The sequence below is a fragment of the Ictalurus punctatus genome, chromosome 2 (assembly GCF_001660625.3).
Source record: "Ictalurus punctatus breed USDA103 chromosome 2, Coco_2.0, whole genome shotgun sequence".
In the NCBI taxonomy this organism is placed as follows: Eukaryota; Metazoa; Chordata; class Actinopteri; order Siluriformes; family Ictaluridae; genus Ictalurus; species Ictalurus punctatus.
In genome coordinates this window covers 31,092,757-31,112,280 of record NC_030417.2, presented here as the reverse complement: position 1 = coordinate 31,112,280, position 19,524 = coordinate 31,092,757, and the positions used below count along the sequence as shown (strand labels likewise).

At 44.3% G+C, this 19,524-nt stretch overlaps 1 protein-coding gene across 7 annotated transcripts in view; it reads right to left on the bottom strand.

The window, feature by feature from the left end:
• spop (speckle type BTB/POZ protein) overlaps window positions 1-19,524 on the bottom strand; it is a 123,292-nt gene that overhangs the window by 21,594 nt on the left and 82,174 nt on the right. For all 7 annotated transcript variants that reach the window (XM_017452449.3, XM_053675510.1, XM_017452441.3 and 4 more), the window contains one exon: window positions 12,827-12,954. In XM_017452449.3, the coding sequence (XP_017307938.1) occupies window positions 12,827-12,954 (128 nt within the window). The remainder of the gene's footprint in view (window positions 1-12,826; window positions 12,955-19,524) is intronic.

Sequence of the window (19,524 nt, the reverse complement as noted above, 5' to 3'; positions counted from 1 at the left end):
ACTTTGGAACTGCTAAGATTAAAAAAAGCGCAATATAAGTGCGGAACATTTACAATTAACTATACAGATCAGGAATCTATCGTGTATATTTCCTCATGCATCCATAATTCATTTCTGGTTACGCCACTCTCAGCACTACACGCGTCGTGCTTCTGAATCGGTTCAGACACGAGCGCGACTTGCATCAAGTAAGAGTGTGGTCAAGCCAAACCGCAATAGAAACCAGAGCGCACAAATATATTCTGGTTTACGTCACCATCAGGGTGTCATTCACGTTATGTTCGACGGTGAACGGAAGCCGGACCGCAGGTCTTCGACCGTGGCCTCGGTGTTTTCTGGGTGAAGTGTCCGGCTTGGTGCCGCGCGTTCCCGGGCGCCGAAGCAGCGACAAGCCGGACACTTCACCAAAGATAGGAGCTACACTGGGATTTTGCTCGATTGCAACAAACAGTGAATGTTTCATTATTATTTATTAATTGCTTTAAACCTGCTGAGATCCTAAGCTAAGCTAAGCTAATTGGCTGCTTCTTCACTCCCATTGGTAGTCGCTGTACCAAGTCGCTCAAAATTTGCATAAAGCGAAACTTTTCTCAACTTTGTCGCGTCGCTGGACACGCCCACATCCGGTCGCCGGAAATCGCCCATTCTCATTGAAAATGAGCGTTCTCCGGTCGTACTGTCGCTGCGAGTCGCTCAGTGTATGAACGCACCTTTAGCCAACTTCTGGCTACGTACGTCGGTAGCTCGTTCTGGTCGTTGTAGCTCTCGAATGATTACTCACGTTAGCGATTTATAACTTTAATCGATGTTCTATATACAGTTCGAGTCTAATGAGCTTGCCGACGATCCTGCTTGAAGTATGACAGATGTGCAGGTGATTAAGATAACAATATAGCGCACTTATATAGCGCTTTTATCCAAAGCGCTTTACATTTGTGTCTCATTCACCCATTCACACACACACACACTCACACACCAATGGTAGCAGAGCTGCCATGCAAGGCGCTAACTTACCATCGGGAGCAATTTGGGGTTCAGTGTCTTGCCCAAGGACGCTTCGGTATGTGGAGTCACGTGGGCCGGGAATCGAACCTCCAACCCTACGATTAGCGGACAACCCGCTCTACCACCTGAACCACAGCCGCCCTACATATAAAACTGAAATATTTTGACACTTCTGGTGACATTTTACAACGCGGATACGCGGTCATGTCGCCTGGAAATTCAGTTATCAATGTCCCAATGTGTACTGTAGTGAGCCAGGGTCCTTACCAGTGCCCCACCATGATCTTTCGCACTGATATAACGTTCACTAACTTTCTCAAACCCTGCATGTTTTTAAGTCCTGGCGCTCACGGCATTCTTACTATTTCAAATATCGCCCTGGTATTTACCCGCCCGGTAAATCCGCGACGGAAATGCTTTCACATCGTTTAGCTCCGGTTATTATTTAATTGTCTGCTTCAAAAAGAGAAGCCCGTTTATGAGAAGGTCATTTATCATCTTGAATTAGTAGAAGGGAAATACAGTAGGTGAAGCGAGTAGGGGTTTAGTTTTCCTCTGGCTCCACTCAGGCCTCCATGGGCACTAAACACTGACACATTTATTCTCTCATTATTCTGTATAATATCCGCCATAAAGTACAGTCTTGTACAGTATAATACACACTGCTTTAACGCAGATGCTTCGACACCTGCTGCTATCCATAACTGATGCACATCTTTTCACGTGAAACGCGGAGAGAGTGCCACCAGTTTACATATCAAGATGGTGTTCACACGCCAGAGACAACATGTAAGAAACTGTATGTCTATGGGTATACGGCCGTAACGCGCGAGCGCTGAAGTTTAAACGCGTGCACGCGTCCCTGCGTGTGTGTATATGCACACGCATACGCATGCATGTGTGATCAGTCAGCTCGGCTCTCTCCCCCCTGCAGTGTGATTAATGAAAGCAGCTGTGGAACCCATGCTGCGAGACACAAGAACATGCTCCTGTGTATATGTGTCTCTCTCTCTCAAACACACACACACTCATTACTTGCTCATTAGCAAGTTGTAGAAGAGTAGCAAGAGAAGATAAAGGGAGTAGGAAGAAAAGAACACACACACACATACATCAGTGACTGGACTATAAGGACGCTCTAAATCTATTTTTCCCCTTTGTGACACAATTCCAATAACGAGCTTTGAAATCCAGTCGATACGAGTCACCGATAGCCTTGAGACCCTTTCACACATGCTCTAGTTAATCTGGACAGGGTTAAGGGTCACACAATTTGAAAGCCTTCAGGGAAAAAAAAAAAAAAAAAAAAAAGTTTGGTACGTCATTAAAGACAGCAGCATATTACGCAAGAGATCACTTTTAAGTGAAAAAGCACAATGAATGCTGCTGGGGTTTTGCTGCAAATATAAGAAGCAATTGTGACGGTCAAAGACTCCAGAAGAACTGCGTCTGGTTAAAACTTACAGCTCATTTCCTTAGAAAACTGCATAAACTGTACCGGAGAATACTATTTATTTATTTTTGTCACACCAAATACTGGCTTTGCTTCATTTCTTACTGTTTACTGCTCTTTATAGTATTTTTTTTTGAAGGCGTCTTTTCTCTACAGCATTTCGTTGCATGCGCCTAAAACTTTTGCACAGTACTGTATGTTTAAAATACGAAACTGATAAAGGTTACATAAAACGAAATCAAGTTCTAGATATAAATGCTACAAAATAATGTTCCAGTGCAAACTGCACCTGGTGTTTATAAAAGACGTTGCGACTGGCTGGGAAGATTTCACTCAACTGGTTGGGAAGATTTCACCCAAATGGCTGGGAAGAGTTTGTCCAAATGGTTGGGAACATTTCACCCAACTGGCTGGGAAGATTTCACTCAACTGGCTGGGAAGATTTCACCCAACTGGCTGGGAAGATTTCACCCAACTGGCTGGGAAGATTTCACCCAATTGGCTGGGAAGATTTCTCCCAACTGGCTGGGAAGATTTCACCCAACTGGCTGGGAAGATTTCACCCAACTGGCTGGGAAGATTTCTCCCAACTGGCTGGGAAGAGTTTGTCCAAATGGTTGGGAAAATTTCACCCAACTGGCTGGGAAGATTTCACCCAACTGGCTGGGAAGAGTTTGTCCAACTGGCTGGGAAGATTTCACCCAACTGGCTGGGAAGATTTCTCCCAACCGCTTAAGAAGATTTCGATCCGACGGTTTCGAAGATTTCGCCCAACTATTTGGGAAGATTTCTCTCAAATAGTTGGGAAGATTTCACTCAACTGGCTGGGAAGATTTAAGAGCAATCATGGTAAAGGAGCTACCTAAAGTTCTCAGGGACAACATTATTCACCAATACTCAAGTGACAAAAGCTCACGAGCAGTAGCAAAATACCTTAAACATCCCTGTCAGTGCAACTAGATCAAGTGTATGGAAGCGCAACTACTTGCCCCTGCACAAGTTCTCACAAAGCATTCTCAGACTAATGATAAGGAATTTAAGAGAGAAGCCAGCGGTTACTCGAAAAGAGCAGGACCACCGGAAAGCAGCAGGAACGACAGTTACATCAACAATAAGCAACTGCACCACAATCGTCTCGGTTTCCACACCCCACAGAAAACTCCTTTAGAAAACTAAATAAAAGCTTAGTCAGGGGAGACAAAAAGACCAAACTGACAATAATTCAGCTCATCATGTTTGGAGAAAGAACTTCTGAGTACCTTGTGCAAGCCAAAACATTCCAAAAAAAAAAAAAAACCAGGATGACGTCTTTTGTATTTTTATAGGCTGATTTAAAATCTTCAGCGCAGTGAAGCGACAACAAGAAGAAGAAAAAAAATCAAGTCAATCAAGAAGACAAACAGAAGTGATTTAGAAATGAAGGAGCTGGGCAAAATCAAAAGTGTCAAATGAATGAGACCGTCAGTCTGGGATGCATTAGATCTCCAGCAGACTCTGAGAAAGCAATGTACAGAGAAGATAAAGATGATAAACAAGTGTTTGAACTCCACCAAATAATTAATGCTTACAGGATGTAGTGGGATTTTCGTGGCAAGTGTGAAAGTCTGCATCCTGGTGAAACACCATCTCAAGCCTGCGAATGTGTGTCACATGACACGTCTTGGCCCAAATCTGCGGAAAATCTGACGGAATTCTGAAAAATTACGAGCTGCTCCGGATATCGTGGAGTGTGCTTGATTGAGCGTTCATTTCTGCGCTCGGCCAATCATGCGGCGGTGTAACGCGTTAAATCATGCAGATAAAGGTCAAGAGCTTCAGTTAATGTTCACATCAAACATCACATCAGAATGCGAAAAGAGATGCGATCTCCGTGACGTTTACCGTGGCATGCTCGTCAGCGCCAGACGGGCTGGTTCGAATATTTCAGAACCTGCCGATCTATGGGTTTTACACAGAATGGTGCGTAAAAACGGAACACACCTAGTGAGTGTGGCAGTTCTGACGGCAGAAACACCTCTGTCAGAATGGCTAGACCAGTCCGAGCCGACTGGAAGGCCACGGTAACTCGATAACCACGCTGTTCAAGCGGGGTGAGCAGAAAAGCACGCGCACGAAACGTCAAACCTGGAGGCTACAACAGCAGGCGACCATATCGGGTTTCAGTCATGCTAGAAGAGGAATCCGATGCTATAGTTGGCACGGGCACACCAAAACTACACAGCTATGGTGGTTCTCACACTGAGCACTTTTGCTGCGGGCCGAATCCGAGTGCGATTGTTCCCGGCGCCCCCTACTGCGTCGGTCTGGTTTCAGGCTCGGTTGATTTTATCGCACCTCGGTGCGTTTGCGTTCCTCTTCAGATGCGTCCATCGAAAACGCGCATGGAGAACACGGCATACTTTTTTGTAGTATTTTGATGCAGCAGTGGAAATTTTCTGTATTCCACAATGTTCCCCTGCCACTCGTGGTACACGTGTGTGACGTCGTCATCGCGTAAAACACGACTTCCTAAACAAGCTCGGACCCGAGTACGAGTTGTGTTCACATTCACGGGAATCGCGGCACAGTTCCGGTGCGACCGAACTCACACCGACCCGCGTGACAGCCTTCACATTTCAGACTAAACTGCCAGTGTGAAAGCCCCATAAATCGATCTATCCTTGCTCCTATAGATTACGGTCGTCTTCAAGGGTATGTACTTGTCCGTACACTAAAAACATATAGCATTAACTTATTACACCAGCTTCATTATTAGGAAGGGTGTAGGACATTCCAGCTAGCATAACAGACAGTATAATTCTAAGCTTAACTGGTATCTAGAAACCGAGGCCTGGAGGCGTTCAGCTTAAGCGAGGCCTAGGAGAGAGGATGATATTTCCGATCCGTCCTGCTCGTCTATTATCGTGTTAAGACTCGGCCCAGCGCAGCACGGCCCCCGCTGTGATACAGCCCTACGTCCGTGTTCAGACACGGAGAAGGACAAACACCTCATAAACTCCGCACGACACTCCCTCTGTCCTATTCTTTCACTTAATGGATGGATGCAGAGGACTCGGTCGTGGCTGCGGCGTCTTGTTTGTGTTCGTTGTTTGTAGATGTGAGCTGTGCGGCCAAGCGTGAAATAGTGTCAAAAGAAAGAACACATATCAGATGCAATAAGTTCATTAATTCTCTGGAGAATGGGTATTCATTGCTTTGGTGTTTAATTTAGCTGAACAAACAGCGCTCAAACACATACACACACACACACACACACACAGATATACGCATGTGCAAACAGGCACACGCTGCAAAATTAACCAAATTAGCCTCATCAGAACAGCCCTTCTCTTTCTATCAAAAGTAATGAGGTGTTAGGAACGCAAACACACACACACACACACACACACACACACACACACACACACTTGTCTAATTTAGCATCTTTCATGAGCATCTCTTTGTAATGCAGGATCAACATTTGCTGGGTAAAATATACACACACACACACAAACAAACTACAGGACAAATCAATAATGAAGCTCTTATTTATAAAGTAGAGCACGTCTGGATAAAAAGATGTTGGAATTACTGTAAAGAAATAGTTTCCTTTGAAAACCTAAGAGTCCTACAGAAACAGTTGAATAAGGTTTCACAGTGGGAAGTGTTGCTGCTCCTGACCTGCCAATGACCCGCAGGATCTATGAGAAGGAAGGGAAGCAAAGGGCTGGAATATGAGCTACTGCTGATGTGTGAGAAAAGTAGATCTCATTCACTATACACACACGGATCTGTTACGCATCATTTCCACTCAAGCTGTTCTCAGTCTGGCCCTGACCGCAATCACCAACCTGCAGCTCTTTCTTTGGGACTGTCAGCGTGTGTACGCGTCACATCAAACCCACTGCTGGGAAGCATTTATTTATTTATTTTAAATCAGCTGGTGCTGTGATGAGGGGTGTGACAGAGACAAACTCAGCCTGAGCTGCATCATGGGACTGGGCAAGCACACTGGAGCTCTGACTAGCTAATGAATTTCACGTAAAAGGTCTCTGGGTTCCCTTTCAAGGGTTCGTAATGTTGTCTCCTTGCCACTCTCACCTCTAGCTTGTTTAGTAGGTGTCTCCGGACATTTGCCCTGGTGAAGTGTGAAAGCTGTTCTTGATCCCAGAAGCAGTCCAGACAACCAATCCCTTGTTATTAATTTTTTTTTTAAATGGTGGTCAGGGGCTTGCTTCAACTGAACCTTAGTGCGGTCTACATGACGTGTGGAAGCTATCCGCTCTCATCACGAAATGACTGGTCCATTTTGTCGTGCTACTTCCTGGTTCAAGTTTCCCGGGTTGTTATGGTCAGTGGGGGAGATGGAACCGCACGTGGTGCCAAAGAAACATTATAAAAAGATGAACCTAGGGCTCCCGGCAGTGCGGAAACCTGAACCTAGTGTTTACCGTACCGTCGATCCACAGGTCGGAACAAATTCTTCTATATGAGAGACAAACTTCTGAGCTCCTCCCATACATGTGGATCGCTGTATGTTTAGTCCGTTACACAAACAGTGAAGAGAATGTGTTTGTACCTGGGAGAGAATGCAGTAGCGGTGAACTGGACGCACAAAGATTCACTTCAAGGCTACATCAAGGCTTCGCTCCAGTCCTCCATCCACCTCTCTCATCAAAGAAAAGTCGTTTACAAGCCTTTATCACAGAGCACTGCCGCCCTCCTCTCTCTCCTCCCTGCATTATCTCTGTGCACGGCAGATGCTGCAGGCGTAGCACTTTTCTCCCTCTTCACCTAACTACTTACTGCGAATTCTGTATAGGTGCGAACGTGTGCCCGTGCGCGCGTGTGTGTGGGGGCACAGATGTTGCAGCTGTAGTAGCTCTCAGAGTTATCAGCGTGGCATATGGCGACACTGAATGAAAGATGGGTGCTGTCAGGGAGAGAGAGAGAGCGAGAGAGGCTGAGAAACGAAGAGCGGAACTACGCAGGGAGGTGAAAGGAAGACGGGGTGGACGCGGCCATAAAATGGAGATCGATGGCGGCTCAAACGGACGAGGGGGAGAGGACACGGACTGAAAAACGGGGGCAAGTAAAACGCGTCGAGTATATTCCGTAAAACCTGCATCAAATTCAACCAGTAGACAAGCTCATGAAAATAAAAGAGCTGAAAAAGAAGACAGGGAGAGTTTAAGTCTATTTTCCTCCCCTAGCATATAATAACATCCTGCACAGCACGTTTAAGTGGAACTTTATCCTCAGTAAATACCTACAGTTGGCGCACACATATTATTCCCACGATGGGGATATTCGGCCCACACGTAGAGCTACGTGACGACGGCACCACTACCCCACTCCAATCCACTCGGATAAGCGCGACACACTGATAAGGATGGACAAGCGCCAGAAACGGGAATTTGTCCACAGTTGGCTTTGTGTGTCTATAAAGACTCACCATGCTTTCTTAAAGCAATTGTGAGATTTGGAACCAGTGAGGTAACGACTCGGATAGAACGACTCAACACTAGCGAAAGAGATAAGGACGGAGGAACAGGAATAAGAGAGAATAAATAAGAGGAAATGGTACACTGGTGTTTTTTTTATATTAAAAAAAAAATAAAATTTTTAAAAAATGATATTTACCTGCAGAAGGTGGAGAAATAGCAAGGAAACTATGCAGAGGAACATAAAGCACAAAGGTGATCTGATCTACATCGAATGATATCAAATGAATCAAAAGGAAGGAGCAGAAGCGTTCCACAACCGAAATCTGGGAAAAGCATGATTACGGAGTAAAAATTCAAAAGATCAGGAAGATTATGACTGAACACATTCTTCAGGTTCACAGCTTTCCTGATATGTCCTTCCAAAACCGATCCACCTCATCTTTCCATATCTCTTCCAGGAACTTGGCAGCTTTCCTTCAGAACCATACGCCCGTTCCCTCGCTGGAGCCTTCGCCAGATTTCCACCCAGTAACATCCACACAACCCTACGTGCAGCCCTTCGTTAAAAAAGATGCTTGTTTACTGTCAAGGACGACAGGCCTTGTCTGTACTAATGAGGAGTCTAGCAAGGACTATAATCCACGAACCTAGACAGCTCTTTGAACCCCTAAAAAGCTGTCTTCCAACACCGGACAATAAAAAGAAATAAGAACGGACAGATCAGACCTTCTCCGATCTTATCATAAATAACCCGGTCATGCTGTCGCCTTTAATAACCCTAATAAAACTCTGACTCAGCCGATCACCAACCAGCCTTCACAACTGTCCCAATTAGCGCCTGCACAGGAAGCCCTCTCATAACCCTAAGACGCTGGCTAGATTACGTCCCATTCTCCTGACCGGTTAACATGACGGTCATCTACGTAAGCTGTCCAAGAAGGGGCTTTTACTCCAGATATGTCCAAGCGTACAAACGCACTAGGTTAAGTTTAACGACGCGTCATTCATTTCCTTTTTGTGTAGGAGTATATGTTTTTTGGTACCCGATACGGACAACGAAATAACTTACTTAATAACGAGGAACCGCCTTCGTTTCCAACGATCAGAGACGTCATGGGACATTTTATTTAGCTGGTTATGTTGGTTGCTGCTGTGTACTGCTAGAACTCCGTTGTATGTTTAAAACCTTCGTTCAATATCTTTAATAGAGAGTGTGAGGGATGCCAAGCTGAGCTTGTGGAGCAGTGTCAGAGAGGGCGTTTGTTATAAACACCTTGACCTGTGTGTGCAGACCCTGGCAAGCGAAGGGAAAGTACACACAAGTCTTAGTTCTCAGTGCTTGCTGAGCTGAACTGTTCTCATGTTTTGTTTAATAGTACTGGGTTCACTCACGTTGGCCATGCTTGTGCTCTCTACTAGCAGGGTTTTCCCTACCATAGAAAGGCTTAGGCGGAGCGCCGAAGTGTTTTTGTGGAGCGCCTTAAGCCAAACGAATGCAAAAATGGCATATAGGCGACATATCGGAACGAACATAAAAACAACGGTGAGAGTTCAACGTTCAAAGAGTTCGATCAGTGTTCGGATGTACGTTTGTGTGATTGGTGCGTCACGGACGCTCATCGCCAAGCTACCTGACCATTCCAGCTGATCGGATATTTCTCCGTACCGTCAATTCCGGAAGGTAGTTACAACCGTCGACTCGGATAAGCCATCGATAAGGTAAACCTCAACAAAGAATCAATTAACGTACTAACTTTTTGTTGTTGTTAATGAGTCGTTCTCGTGAATCCGATAGCAGAGACTGAAGAAATCGCTAACCTAGATAACTTACATAGGTATTCATGTACTGAGTTAAGTTGCGTTAGCCAGCGAAGCTAGTTAGTTGACGTTAGATACAGATACCCCGACCGATCTAGCGTTAGTATCTAACTAGGCTTGGTAGGGAAGGCCTTTTTCCTGATGAAAACCACTGGTCAAAAACAACAGCGACGACGACAGACGACGCTAGGATCATTATGTAAAACAGGTGCTGACGGCTTCAACAAACGGCTGAAACATCATTTAAAGCTGATGCACATTGTAATGGGTCCGCATATATTTTCATTAAATCTCAAACACGTTATTCGGTGAAACGAATAAACTTTTGACAGTAAGTACAATAAGTGTTGCCGGCTTTCCTGCACAAATACGGTAAGAATACTGGTCAGAAATAACAAAATGTCCTTCGTATAATTTCGACACCCACAACACCCCCCGACCCCCACCCCAGTCAGCACCTAAGCCCTCTGAAAACCTCAGGAAAACTCTGCTATTAGACATACTGTTTGAAAATGTGATGCTTTTTAAATGGAAACGAATGTATTACAAGACACAAAGAAACATGTGATGCAAAGTCCAAGTTACGTCCTTTCTTTCCCTCTACGATGTTCGTCTCCCTCGCTTAATTAACTGTTTTAGTTGCATACTGTGGTGGCTTCTTTATTTATTAATTCCAAGCCTAATTATGGTTATACATAGCGTTTCAGAAATATAGCCAATTAATATGATTAAGAAGCAGTGTCGTTGTCAAGGAAACGTTTGCTGTAGGTTAAACATGATCAAACGATAAAAGTGTACCACTGTTGAGATTTCTATCGTGACGCAAAGCCATTTGTCTGAAATGTATTGCCCAGAAAAATGCCCAAACGAGATGACGACAGGACCGTGAGACGATCCGAGTCTCAACAGAAGTCGGCTTTTGAGGTCAAGCTCCTCGTCACTGCGTATTTCGCTCGCTCTTATTTCGTCTCTCTCACATTCTCAATCCATTTCACAGGAAGTAAAGCCAGCATACTTACAACCAACACTGCTCAAGTAAACACACACACACAAACACAAACACACTCTCTCTCCAGGAAAAGAAGGAGCTGAGGACATGCTTCGGTCCCTGTGACGTAATCGGACCCAGTTTGGAAACACTTAAAACGAGCCCTCGTTCTTCTTGCCTTCCCTCCCTCTGCTTTCTCCCTCGTCTTCCTCATCCAAAAAAAAAAAAAAGAGGGAGAGAGCCTGCTGCTGTGTGCCTGCAGGCTTCATTAGGTCGTCTCGAAACAGCCAACTCTGTGGAGCATGCGTTAAACATTAATCACTGCATAGCATTAAGGCATGTAACCTAGTGCAGGAAGGAGCAAAGAGTGCGGCAGACACTCAAATTCAACCTGACCTTTTTCCTACAGGCTATACGAGGAGGGGCATTAATGCAGGAGCGGGAGATTTCTGCGTGAATGATCAAAAGCATGTCTCTATAAAGCGCAGTGAGGGGTTTACGTATGATAGCTATCATAATCTTCAAAGAATATTTGAGAAGGCGATAAGTAAAATATGTCCTCGGTGATAATACAGTAGTGTTAGATACCGTAATGACTACTGAAATCTCCAGAAGCACTCATATTAAGATAGTAGAGAAAATCCATCCGTCCGTCCGTCCGTCCATCTTTCCATCCTTCCACCCATATATCCATCCAGCCGTCTTTCCATCCATCCGTCTATCCATCTTTCCATCCATCCATATATCCATCCATCCATCTTTCCATCCATCCGTCTATCCATCCATCCATCCATATATCCATCCATCCATCCATCCATCTTTCCATCCATCCGTCTATCCATCCATCCATCCGTCTATCCATCCATCCGTATATCCATCCATCCATCCGTCTAGCCATATATCCATCCATTCATCCATCTTTCCATCCATCCGTCTATCCATCCTTCAGTCCATCTTTCCATCCAACCATCCATCTTTCCTTCCATCCATCTATCCATTCATCCATCCATCCATCCATATATCCATCCATCCATATATGCATCCATCATCTTTCCATCCATCCGTCTATCCATCCATCCATATATCCATCCATCATCTTTCCATCCATCCGTCTATCCATCCATCCATCCATATATCCATCCATCCATATATGCATCCATCATCTTTCCATCCATCCGTCTATCCATCCATCCATATATCCATCCATCATCTTTCCATCCATCCGTCTATCCATCCATCCATCCCTATATCCATCCATCCATATATCCATCTATCCATCCATATATCCATCCATCCGTCCATCCACCCATCCATCCCAGGGAACTCGGGGTACAAGTCGGAGGACACCCTGGACGGGATGCCAACCCATCACAGGGCACAATCGCAATCACACAGTCACACACCCATTCACACACCACAGACAACTTAGAGATGCCAATCAGCCTAGAACACATGTCTCTGGACTGGGGGAGGAAACCGGAGTACCCAGAGGAGCTCTTCGGAGCATTACTGAGCAATAACTCGGCAGCGTACTCCGATGTCAAATTGCAGAGTTTCTACAAAAAGGTTGGCAGATCTGCGATTGCCTCAAACGTTAGGTCTGGCTTTTCTTCAGTTCTCCTTTTGTAACTTTAGCTTCAAACTCAAGTTATTACCCATTCACTGTTTGCTGAGTAAAAACGGAAGAACTTATAACCACGGTTTCCTTTTATCCCATCGTATATGATGTCTCATTATGCGTGTATAGAATTATAATATATATATATATATATATATATATATATATATATATATATATATATATATATATATATATATATATATAAATAAATATATAAAATTAGAATAGAATAGAATGCGTGAAACATTATATAAAGAAAAATACAGCTTGGGATGTGCCTCTTGTTAGTGTACACAGCTAATACAGATAGCTTGGATACAGATAGCCTGAATTCTATCGCATATATACATAATATATATATAAATGAAAAACAAATTTTAGATTAGATTCAGATTAGTGCACTGTTTAATTTATCTTTAACAAGTGGCAGATACATCGCGTTACAATACGTGACATTTTCATAATGCTCAAATCATCATACGGTGATCAAGTCAGCCAATCACAGGGGCCCTTACCTCACAGAAGAGTGTCAGTTTGTCGTCTGGTAGCAGCCCATTGGCCTCATCCAGTAGGAAGTCCCGCCTTATAAACTTCTTGAAGCCCCAGTCTTTGCCTTGCACGAATCTGTAGGCCCGCTGACTCTCTGCAAACAAATCACATCCGCAGTGTTAGCGCTTTAGCTCTAAACAGCATGAACGCACTGACTGACAATATATAAAGACTGAGCATGGTGACTTCCAGGCATGGAACATCTCTGATGGACCAAGCTTCACTTTCTTCAGTAAAATAGCTTGGAGTCATAACCACTCCTCAATGCTTTTGAGATATATATATATATATATATATATATATATATATATATATATGGTAAATGGTCTGCACTTATATAGCACTTTTATCCAAAGCGCTTTACACTGTGTCTCATTCACCCATTCACACACCAATGATATCAGAGCTGCCATGCAAGGCGCTAACATGCTATCTGGAGCAATTTGGGGTTCAGTGTCTTGCCCTAGGACACTTTGGCATGTGGAGTCATGTGGGCCGGGAATCGAACCTCCAACCCTACGATTAGTGGACAACCCGCTCTACCACCTGAGCCACAGCCGCCCAATATATATATTTTTATATCTCCGTAGCAAAGGGTCGAAAACACAAACGCTATAGCTAAATAACACGGCAGATTTTGGCACCTCCGAGTTAAAGTCTTATCATTCCTCTGCATTCGTTTAATGCCCCTTGCCACACTTAATTTCTCTATAGTAATATTAATAGCCAATTCATTCAGTTTCTCTCTTTTTCCGCGTGTGGAAACATACACATCTTTCATCGCACTGCCAATTTAGTAAGATCCTCAGCTCTCTCATGCTCTCGACATTCACATGATTCTATGATTTAAAGCAAAATCCTGCTGAATGCAAAAACACTGAGCACCACACAAACAGCCAATCAGGGTCAGACCTCAGCAGTGGATGTCCTTGGATTCGAGATACTACACAATCCCGTAGCTTAGACTTCATACATCGTAACAAGACGAATATATTTCATTTGATGGACAGAATCATGCCGACCAAATCTTTTTTTTTTCTTAAAGCAAAACCGGCGATCACGCCGTCCTTCCGCAAGCTCACTGCATGTAGATGAGGTGAATCTCTTCGAGAGGAGATGATACAATGCATGAGAGATGCAGAGAATCTGAGAGAGAGAGAGAGAGAGAGAGCGAGCATGGAATGAACCTCCAGACAAACTATCCAAGACTCTGAATCCATGCTCTCACTAGAGACCGTGCTCAATCAAAGTTAGGCCAGGGTGTATTTACAGTTACAAACAGCCAATCACTGGGTGACCGCTTGGAAGGAACGAGGAGCAGGTGAGCGCAGAAGAGAAGGTGCAAGTCAACTGATCTCCATGGACACAGACTCTCCTCTGGCAGATCTGTAGGGAATAAGGCTGGCTGCCTGCATACTTTAGCACAAATATGCAGTGTTTACTTTATGGAAGAAAAAAAAAAAAAACCCTGCTTGATCAGGGCTATGCACAGGAGCTTGGGTCTCAACAGCACCGGAAACAGCAGCCAAGGTTGCAAACTGATAGCAGAAGCTGCCTGCCTGAGCGCATGCTCTCATAAATAAACATTCATCAAACACCGAGAACATTTGAGAATTTGTGTTGGCTTGGGGTTAAAACGTCAGCACTGCAGGTGTCCCCAATTTAGCAAAGGGGGAACAATAATCTCGTGTATTACTCGGTTTAAAGATTAGCATTGCCATTTGAATGGTAAATGGCCTGCACTTTTATCCGAAGCGCTTTATACTGGTTCTCATTCACCCATTCACTCGCACACCAATGGTAGCAGAGCTGCCATACAAGGCGCTAACTTGCCATCGGGGGCAACTTGGGGTTCAGTGTCTTGCCCAAGTACACTTCGGCATGTGGAGTCATGTGGACCGGGAATCGAACCGCCGACCCTACGATTAACGGACAACCCGTCCTACCACCTGAACCACAACTGCTCACTGTTTAGAAAAACTCCAAAATCTTCAGATTTGGTTGGTAGATCACACATGGTATCAGTATGCCCAGAAATGTGGATGGCTGAAACCTCTTTTACTAGGCAGCCGAGTATTTTTTGTGTATTTTTCATTTTCTGTGTGTAATGTGCCATGGCAAGCCAGTGGTAATTGGATAACAATGTCCATTGAACATTGTTTTCCCCTTAATTACGGTACATTACATGAAGAGAGTGTAAGTGAAGCCATTCTGTGTTGCACTGATTGGGAAAATCTTTTTCAAAATCGCTTTTTCTTTCTTCTTTGGCAACTTTTACTCACGTTCATCTTCTCCCTGACTTACGGAGCTGTAATAACCGAGGAGACGCACTGTGTTGTACATGGGAACAGTTTGAGTGACACTGATCCGCTCCACAGGGAAGGATTAGAGAGAAAGCAAGATGGACATACACTAGCTGACTGGCCTTTAGAACATGGGGTTCAATTCAGGTCACTGCGACTGCTTTGGCAGCCAACCAATCAAAGTTCTAGAAGTCGTGGTGGCAAGCCAGTAATCAAGGTCAGACCCAAAGGTTCGCTGACAAAGCATCACAGATTGTAGAGGAACTGAGGATCAAGACCAGTGAGATGGTGAGAGCAGTCACAGAGCAGTCACAGTCAATCTGGCCAAACAAAGGAAAATGAGCTCACAAACAAGAAATCTAAACACGCTTCCATCCAAAAAGCCGTCGTAAAGACACTGAGGATGAACAGCGTGCAGCAGTTTGGAAAAGTCGCTCTCTGAAACCAAAAGTGCCAAACTGCCCCAACACCTCAACAGTAATTGACCTGCATGTAAATGAACTGGGGCAAAAACCAAAAGGAGCTCTGAGTGTCTGTGACACTTTCTATTATTCAAATACAGTTCACAGCCATGGCCACTACTAGCTTTGTTTTGGACACTGTTATGTTTTTTTTTTTTACCTCTCAGTTGTCAAAGTCAGTATTGAAACAGTGAAGTGTTTATGTTGTATTGGCAATCCTGCATTCTAAGATTAGTTCAGATGTGTATCTGGTACTCAACTGAGCTCGGAGCAGCCAAGAAAGATACCTCAGGTTTGCCCATATATTCAGCTTTTCCTAGAAGCAGCGTGACAGGTTATGTTCCTGTGCACAAAGCGAGGTTCACGAAGGCATGGTTTGGCAAGGTTGGAGTGGAAGAACTCGAGTTACCTGCACAGATCCCTGACCTCAACCCCACTGAACACTTTCACTTTAGAGGGAATTGGAACGCTGACTATGTGCCAGGTCTCATCACCCAACATATGGCCAAAGTCATATTTCCCTGCAGTTCTCACCTGGTTTCCCACTGAAGCTAAGCAGGGTTGAGCCTGGCCAGTTACCTGGATGGGAGACCTCCTGGGGAAAACTAAGGTTGCTGATGGAAGTGGTATTAGTGAGGCCAGCAGGGGGCACTCACCCTGTGGTCTGTGTGGGGCCTAAGGCCAACATTATAAGTAACTTATAGTTACTTATTGTAATAGAGTAGGGGCATAACTCCGGTGTCCCGGCAAAATTCCCCCATTGACCCTTACCCATCACGGCCCCCTAATAATCCCCATCCCTGAATTTGCTACATCGCTCTCCTCTCCACTAATAGCTGGTGTTCTGAATGCTGTCGCATAATCCAGGTGGATGCTACACACTAGTGGTGGTTGAGGAGATCCCCCCATACAATGTAAAGCGCTTTGAGTGACTAGAAAAGCGCTATGTAACTGTAACTGTAACTAACTAACTAACTAACATCAGCACCTGACCTCACCTATGCTCTTGTGGCTGAATGAGCAGAAATCCCCACAGCCACACTCCAAAGCCCACTGCAAAGCCTTCCCAGAAGAATAGAGGCTGTTCTAGCAGCAAAAGGGGAACCAACTCCATATTAATGCCCATGGTTTTGGAAAAGGTTGTTCAACAAGCACATCTGGTTGTGATGGTCAGCTGTCCAAATACTTCTGGCAATATAATGTAACTTTTATACAAAAGCATGATAGTAAGAGTGCTAGCCAAAACACCTTGCTAGTTGCAGCTATAGTCGCAGTCTATAATTATACACTTAACGTTATTTCCGATGTAAGTTGTTGTATTGTGTAATGCTACTCATTAATAACATACAATGAGCCATACTATGGCATATCACATAACGTAAATCAGGTAAGAGTACATTTAAATTTACGGAGTTTGGCAGACGCCCTTATCCAGAGCAACTTACAATTATCTCATTTATACATTTACATTACATTACCTTTATTCACTTAGCAGACGCTTTTATCCAAAGCGACTTACAAACGAGAAAGATACAAGCAAAGCGATATCAAGCAGAGAACAATACAAGAAGTGCTACCATACGAGATCTATTAATTGAATTCCAGAAGAAGCAAAGTGCAGAGTAGAGGTGTAAGTGCATTTTATGTTATGAGTTTGTTAGGTGTTCATAGAAGAGGTGGGTCTTTAGTTGTTTTTTGAAGATGGTGAGAGATTCTGCGGTCCGGATTGAGATCGGAAGTGCATTCCACCACTGAGGAACAGTAAGTGTGAAGGTTTTGGAAAGGGACCTTGCGCCACGCTGAGTTGGAACTGCTAAACGTCGGTCGCTAATCGATCGCAGACTGCGAGAGGGAACGTAGGCCTTCAGGAGAGAGTTGAGGTAGGAGGGTGCTGTTCCAGACAAGGTCTTGTAGGTGAGCATCAAGGCCTTGAACTTAATGCGGGCGGCTACAGGAAGCCAGTGGAGGGAGATGAAGAGGGGTGTGACATGGGTTCTCTTGGGCTGGTTGAAGACGAGGCGCGCTGCAGCATTCTGAATCATCTCAAGGGGTTTGATGGAGCTGGCTGGGAGGCCTGAAAGCAGTGAGTTGCAGTAGTACATACAACTGAGCACTTGAGGGATAGGGGCCTTGCTCAAGGGCCCAGCAGTGGCAGCGCAGGGATTTGAACTCCAAAGTCTTAACCACTGAGATACCACTGAACTATCACTTAGTCTGACATAAAAACCAAAATATTGTAAATTCAGTCAAATTAAAAGGTCTAATTTCAATATCTAGTTTAGATAATGGGTTCATATTTGCTACTCAGTCATGAGATAACACGTTGATCATTCGAGTTGCTTTACTATGAGCGAAATCGACAGCACCGTATCATGTGTTCATATCAACCATAAATGCTTCTCGAAATCACACTTATGGTATTTGGCCGATTCTGACACCGATCCCTTTTCATTAGAATCCCTAACCGCAACAAGACGCGGGTGCAAGATAGAAAGAGAGAGGACAAGAAAGCGCAAAAGAGAGAGCAAGAGATCATTACAATATACTTGTAAAACAAAAACACAATCGCATCTTAAGTCAACAGCCGCCTCTGTATTGAAGTGTCAGCACAAATGCGTGTGGATATCGACGTCCTCTCAAGAGACGTCGATACAACCTAATACAATAAACATTCACAGATAATTCCGACTCTATGAACCGGGAGTAAATCTCTCTATTGGCCAAGCATTCAATACGACAGCACACAAAACTGTCATACACTTGTTAGAGGCTTGACATGGCCAATGTTGAAGAGCAGCTGAGAGCAGGATCGCAATAACGTCTCCTACACACTGTCCTCGTCTCCTGATTAGAAACCTGACGGGGTTTTGTTTCAGGGCTGCAAAAAAATAAATAAATAAACAAATAAAAAGAAAAAAAAAAAATTTAGTTTAAAGTCAACAACTGGTGTGAGTTAATTGGCTTCCTATAAATGAGACGAGCTCGAACAGATCATTTGTGCCTATTGTCTTCACATTATTAAATTGTGAAACAAAACTGTCAGAAAACTTGTAACATAGTGTTACTCTACTGCAGGGGTGTCCAATCTTCTCCGGAAAGGGCCGGTGTGGGTGCACGTGTTCATTCCAACCGAGCAGAAGCCACACCCGGGTCTATTGAAAGCCAAGATCAACTGATTAAACAGGTGGAATCAGGTGTGGCTCCTGCTTGATTGGAATGAAAACTTGCACCCGCATCGGCCCTTTTTTCCGGATAAGGTTGGACACCCCTGCTCTACTGACTCTCTCATCTAGGGCTAATCTAATGATTATTCCCAGTTTCCACCAGAAATTTGAGGATTTCTATAGATCTCTCCATCTCTGTCTAAATGATTGATAGATGTTGCCTTATCATTCAAATTGAAGCTTAACCAACTAAACATAACCAGCGTCATTAAACTAGGAAAACGCTACGTATTTGATTACTACACTGAAAAAAAAGTCCCATCTGTGAAATGTAATATGAGACTATAGCGTCAATCGCTTGCAACACCAAGCAAGTCGTCATTAAATGCTCGAGTATCACTGATGCGCTGCTGTGAAAAGCGTCTCCGCTTTGTGTCTATCGCGTTGCTTTTACTTTTTGAGTGAAACTATTAATGCATCAGTGTGTTAGGTTTTGTTTTGTTTTTTGAAACTCCTCTTTTGAATCCCGCCTCCACCTCGCGTGCTCGGAGTTTGAGCGTCCTCCCTGTCCTGCGGGGGTTTCCTCGGTGCACTCGGGTTTCCTCCCCTGGTCCAAAGATATGTGTTGTAGGCTGATTGGCATTACCGAATTGTCCATAGTGTGTGAATGCGTTTGCGATTGGCTGGCCTGCAATTGTCCCAGGTGTCCCCCCGCCTTGTGCCCGAGTTCCCTGGG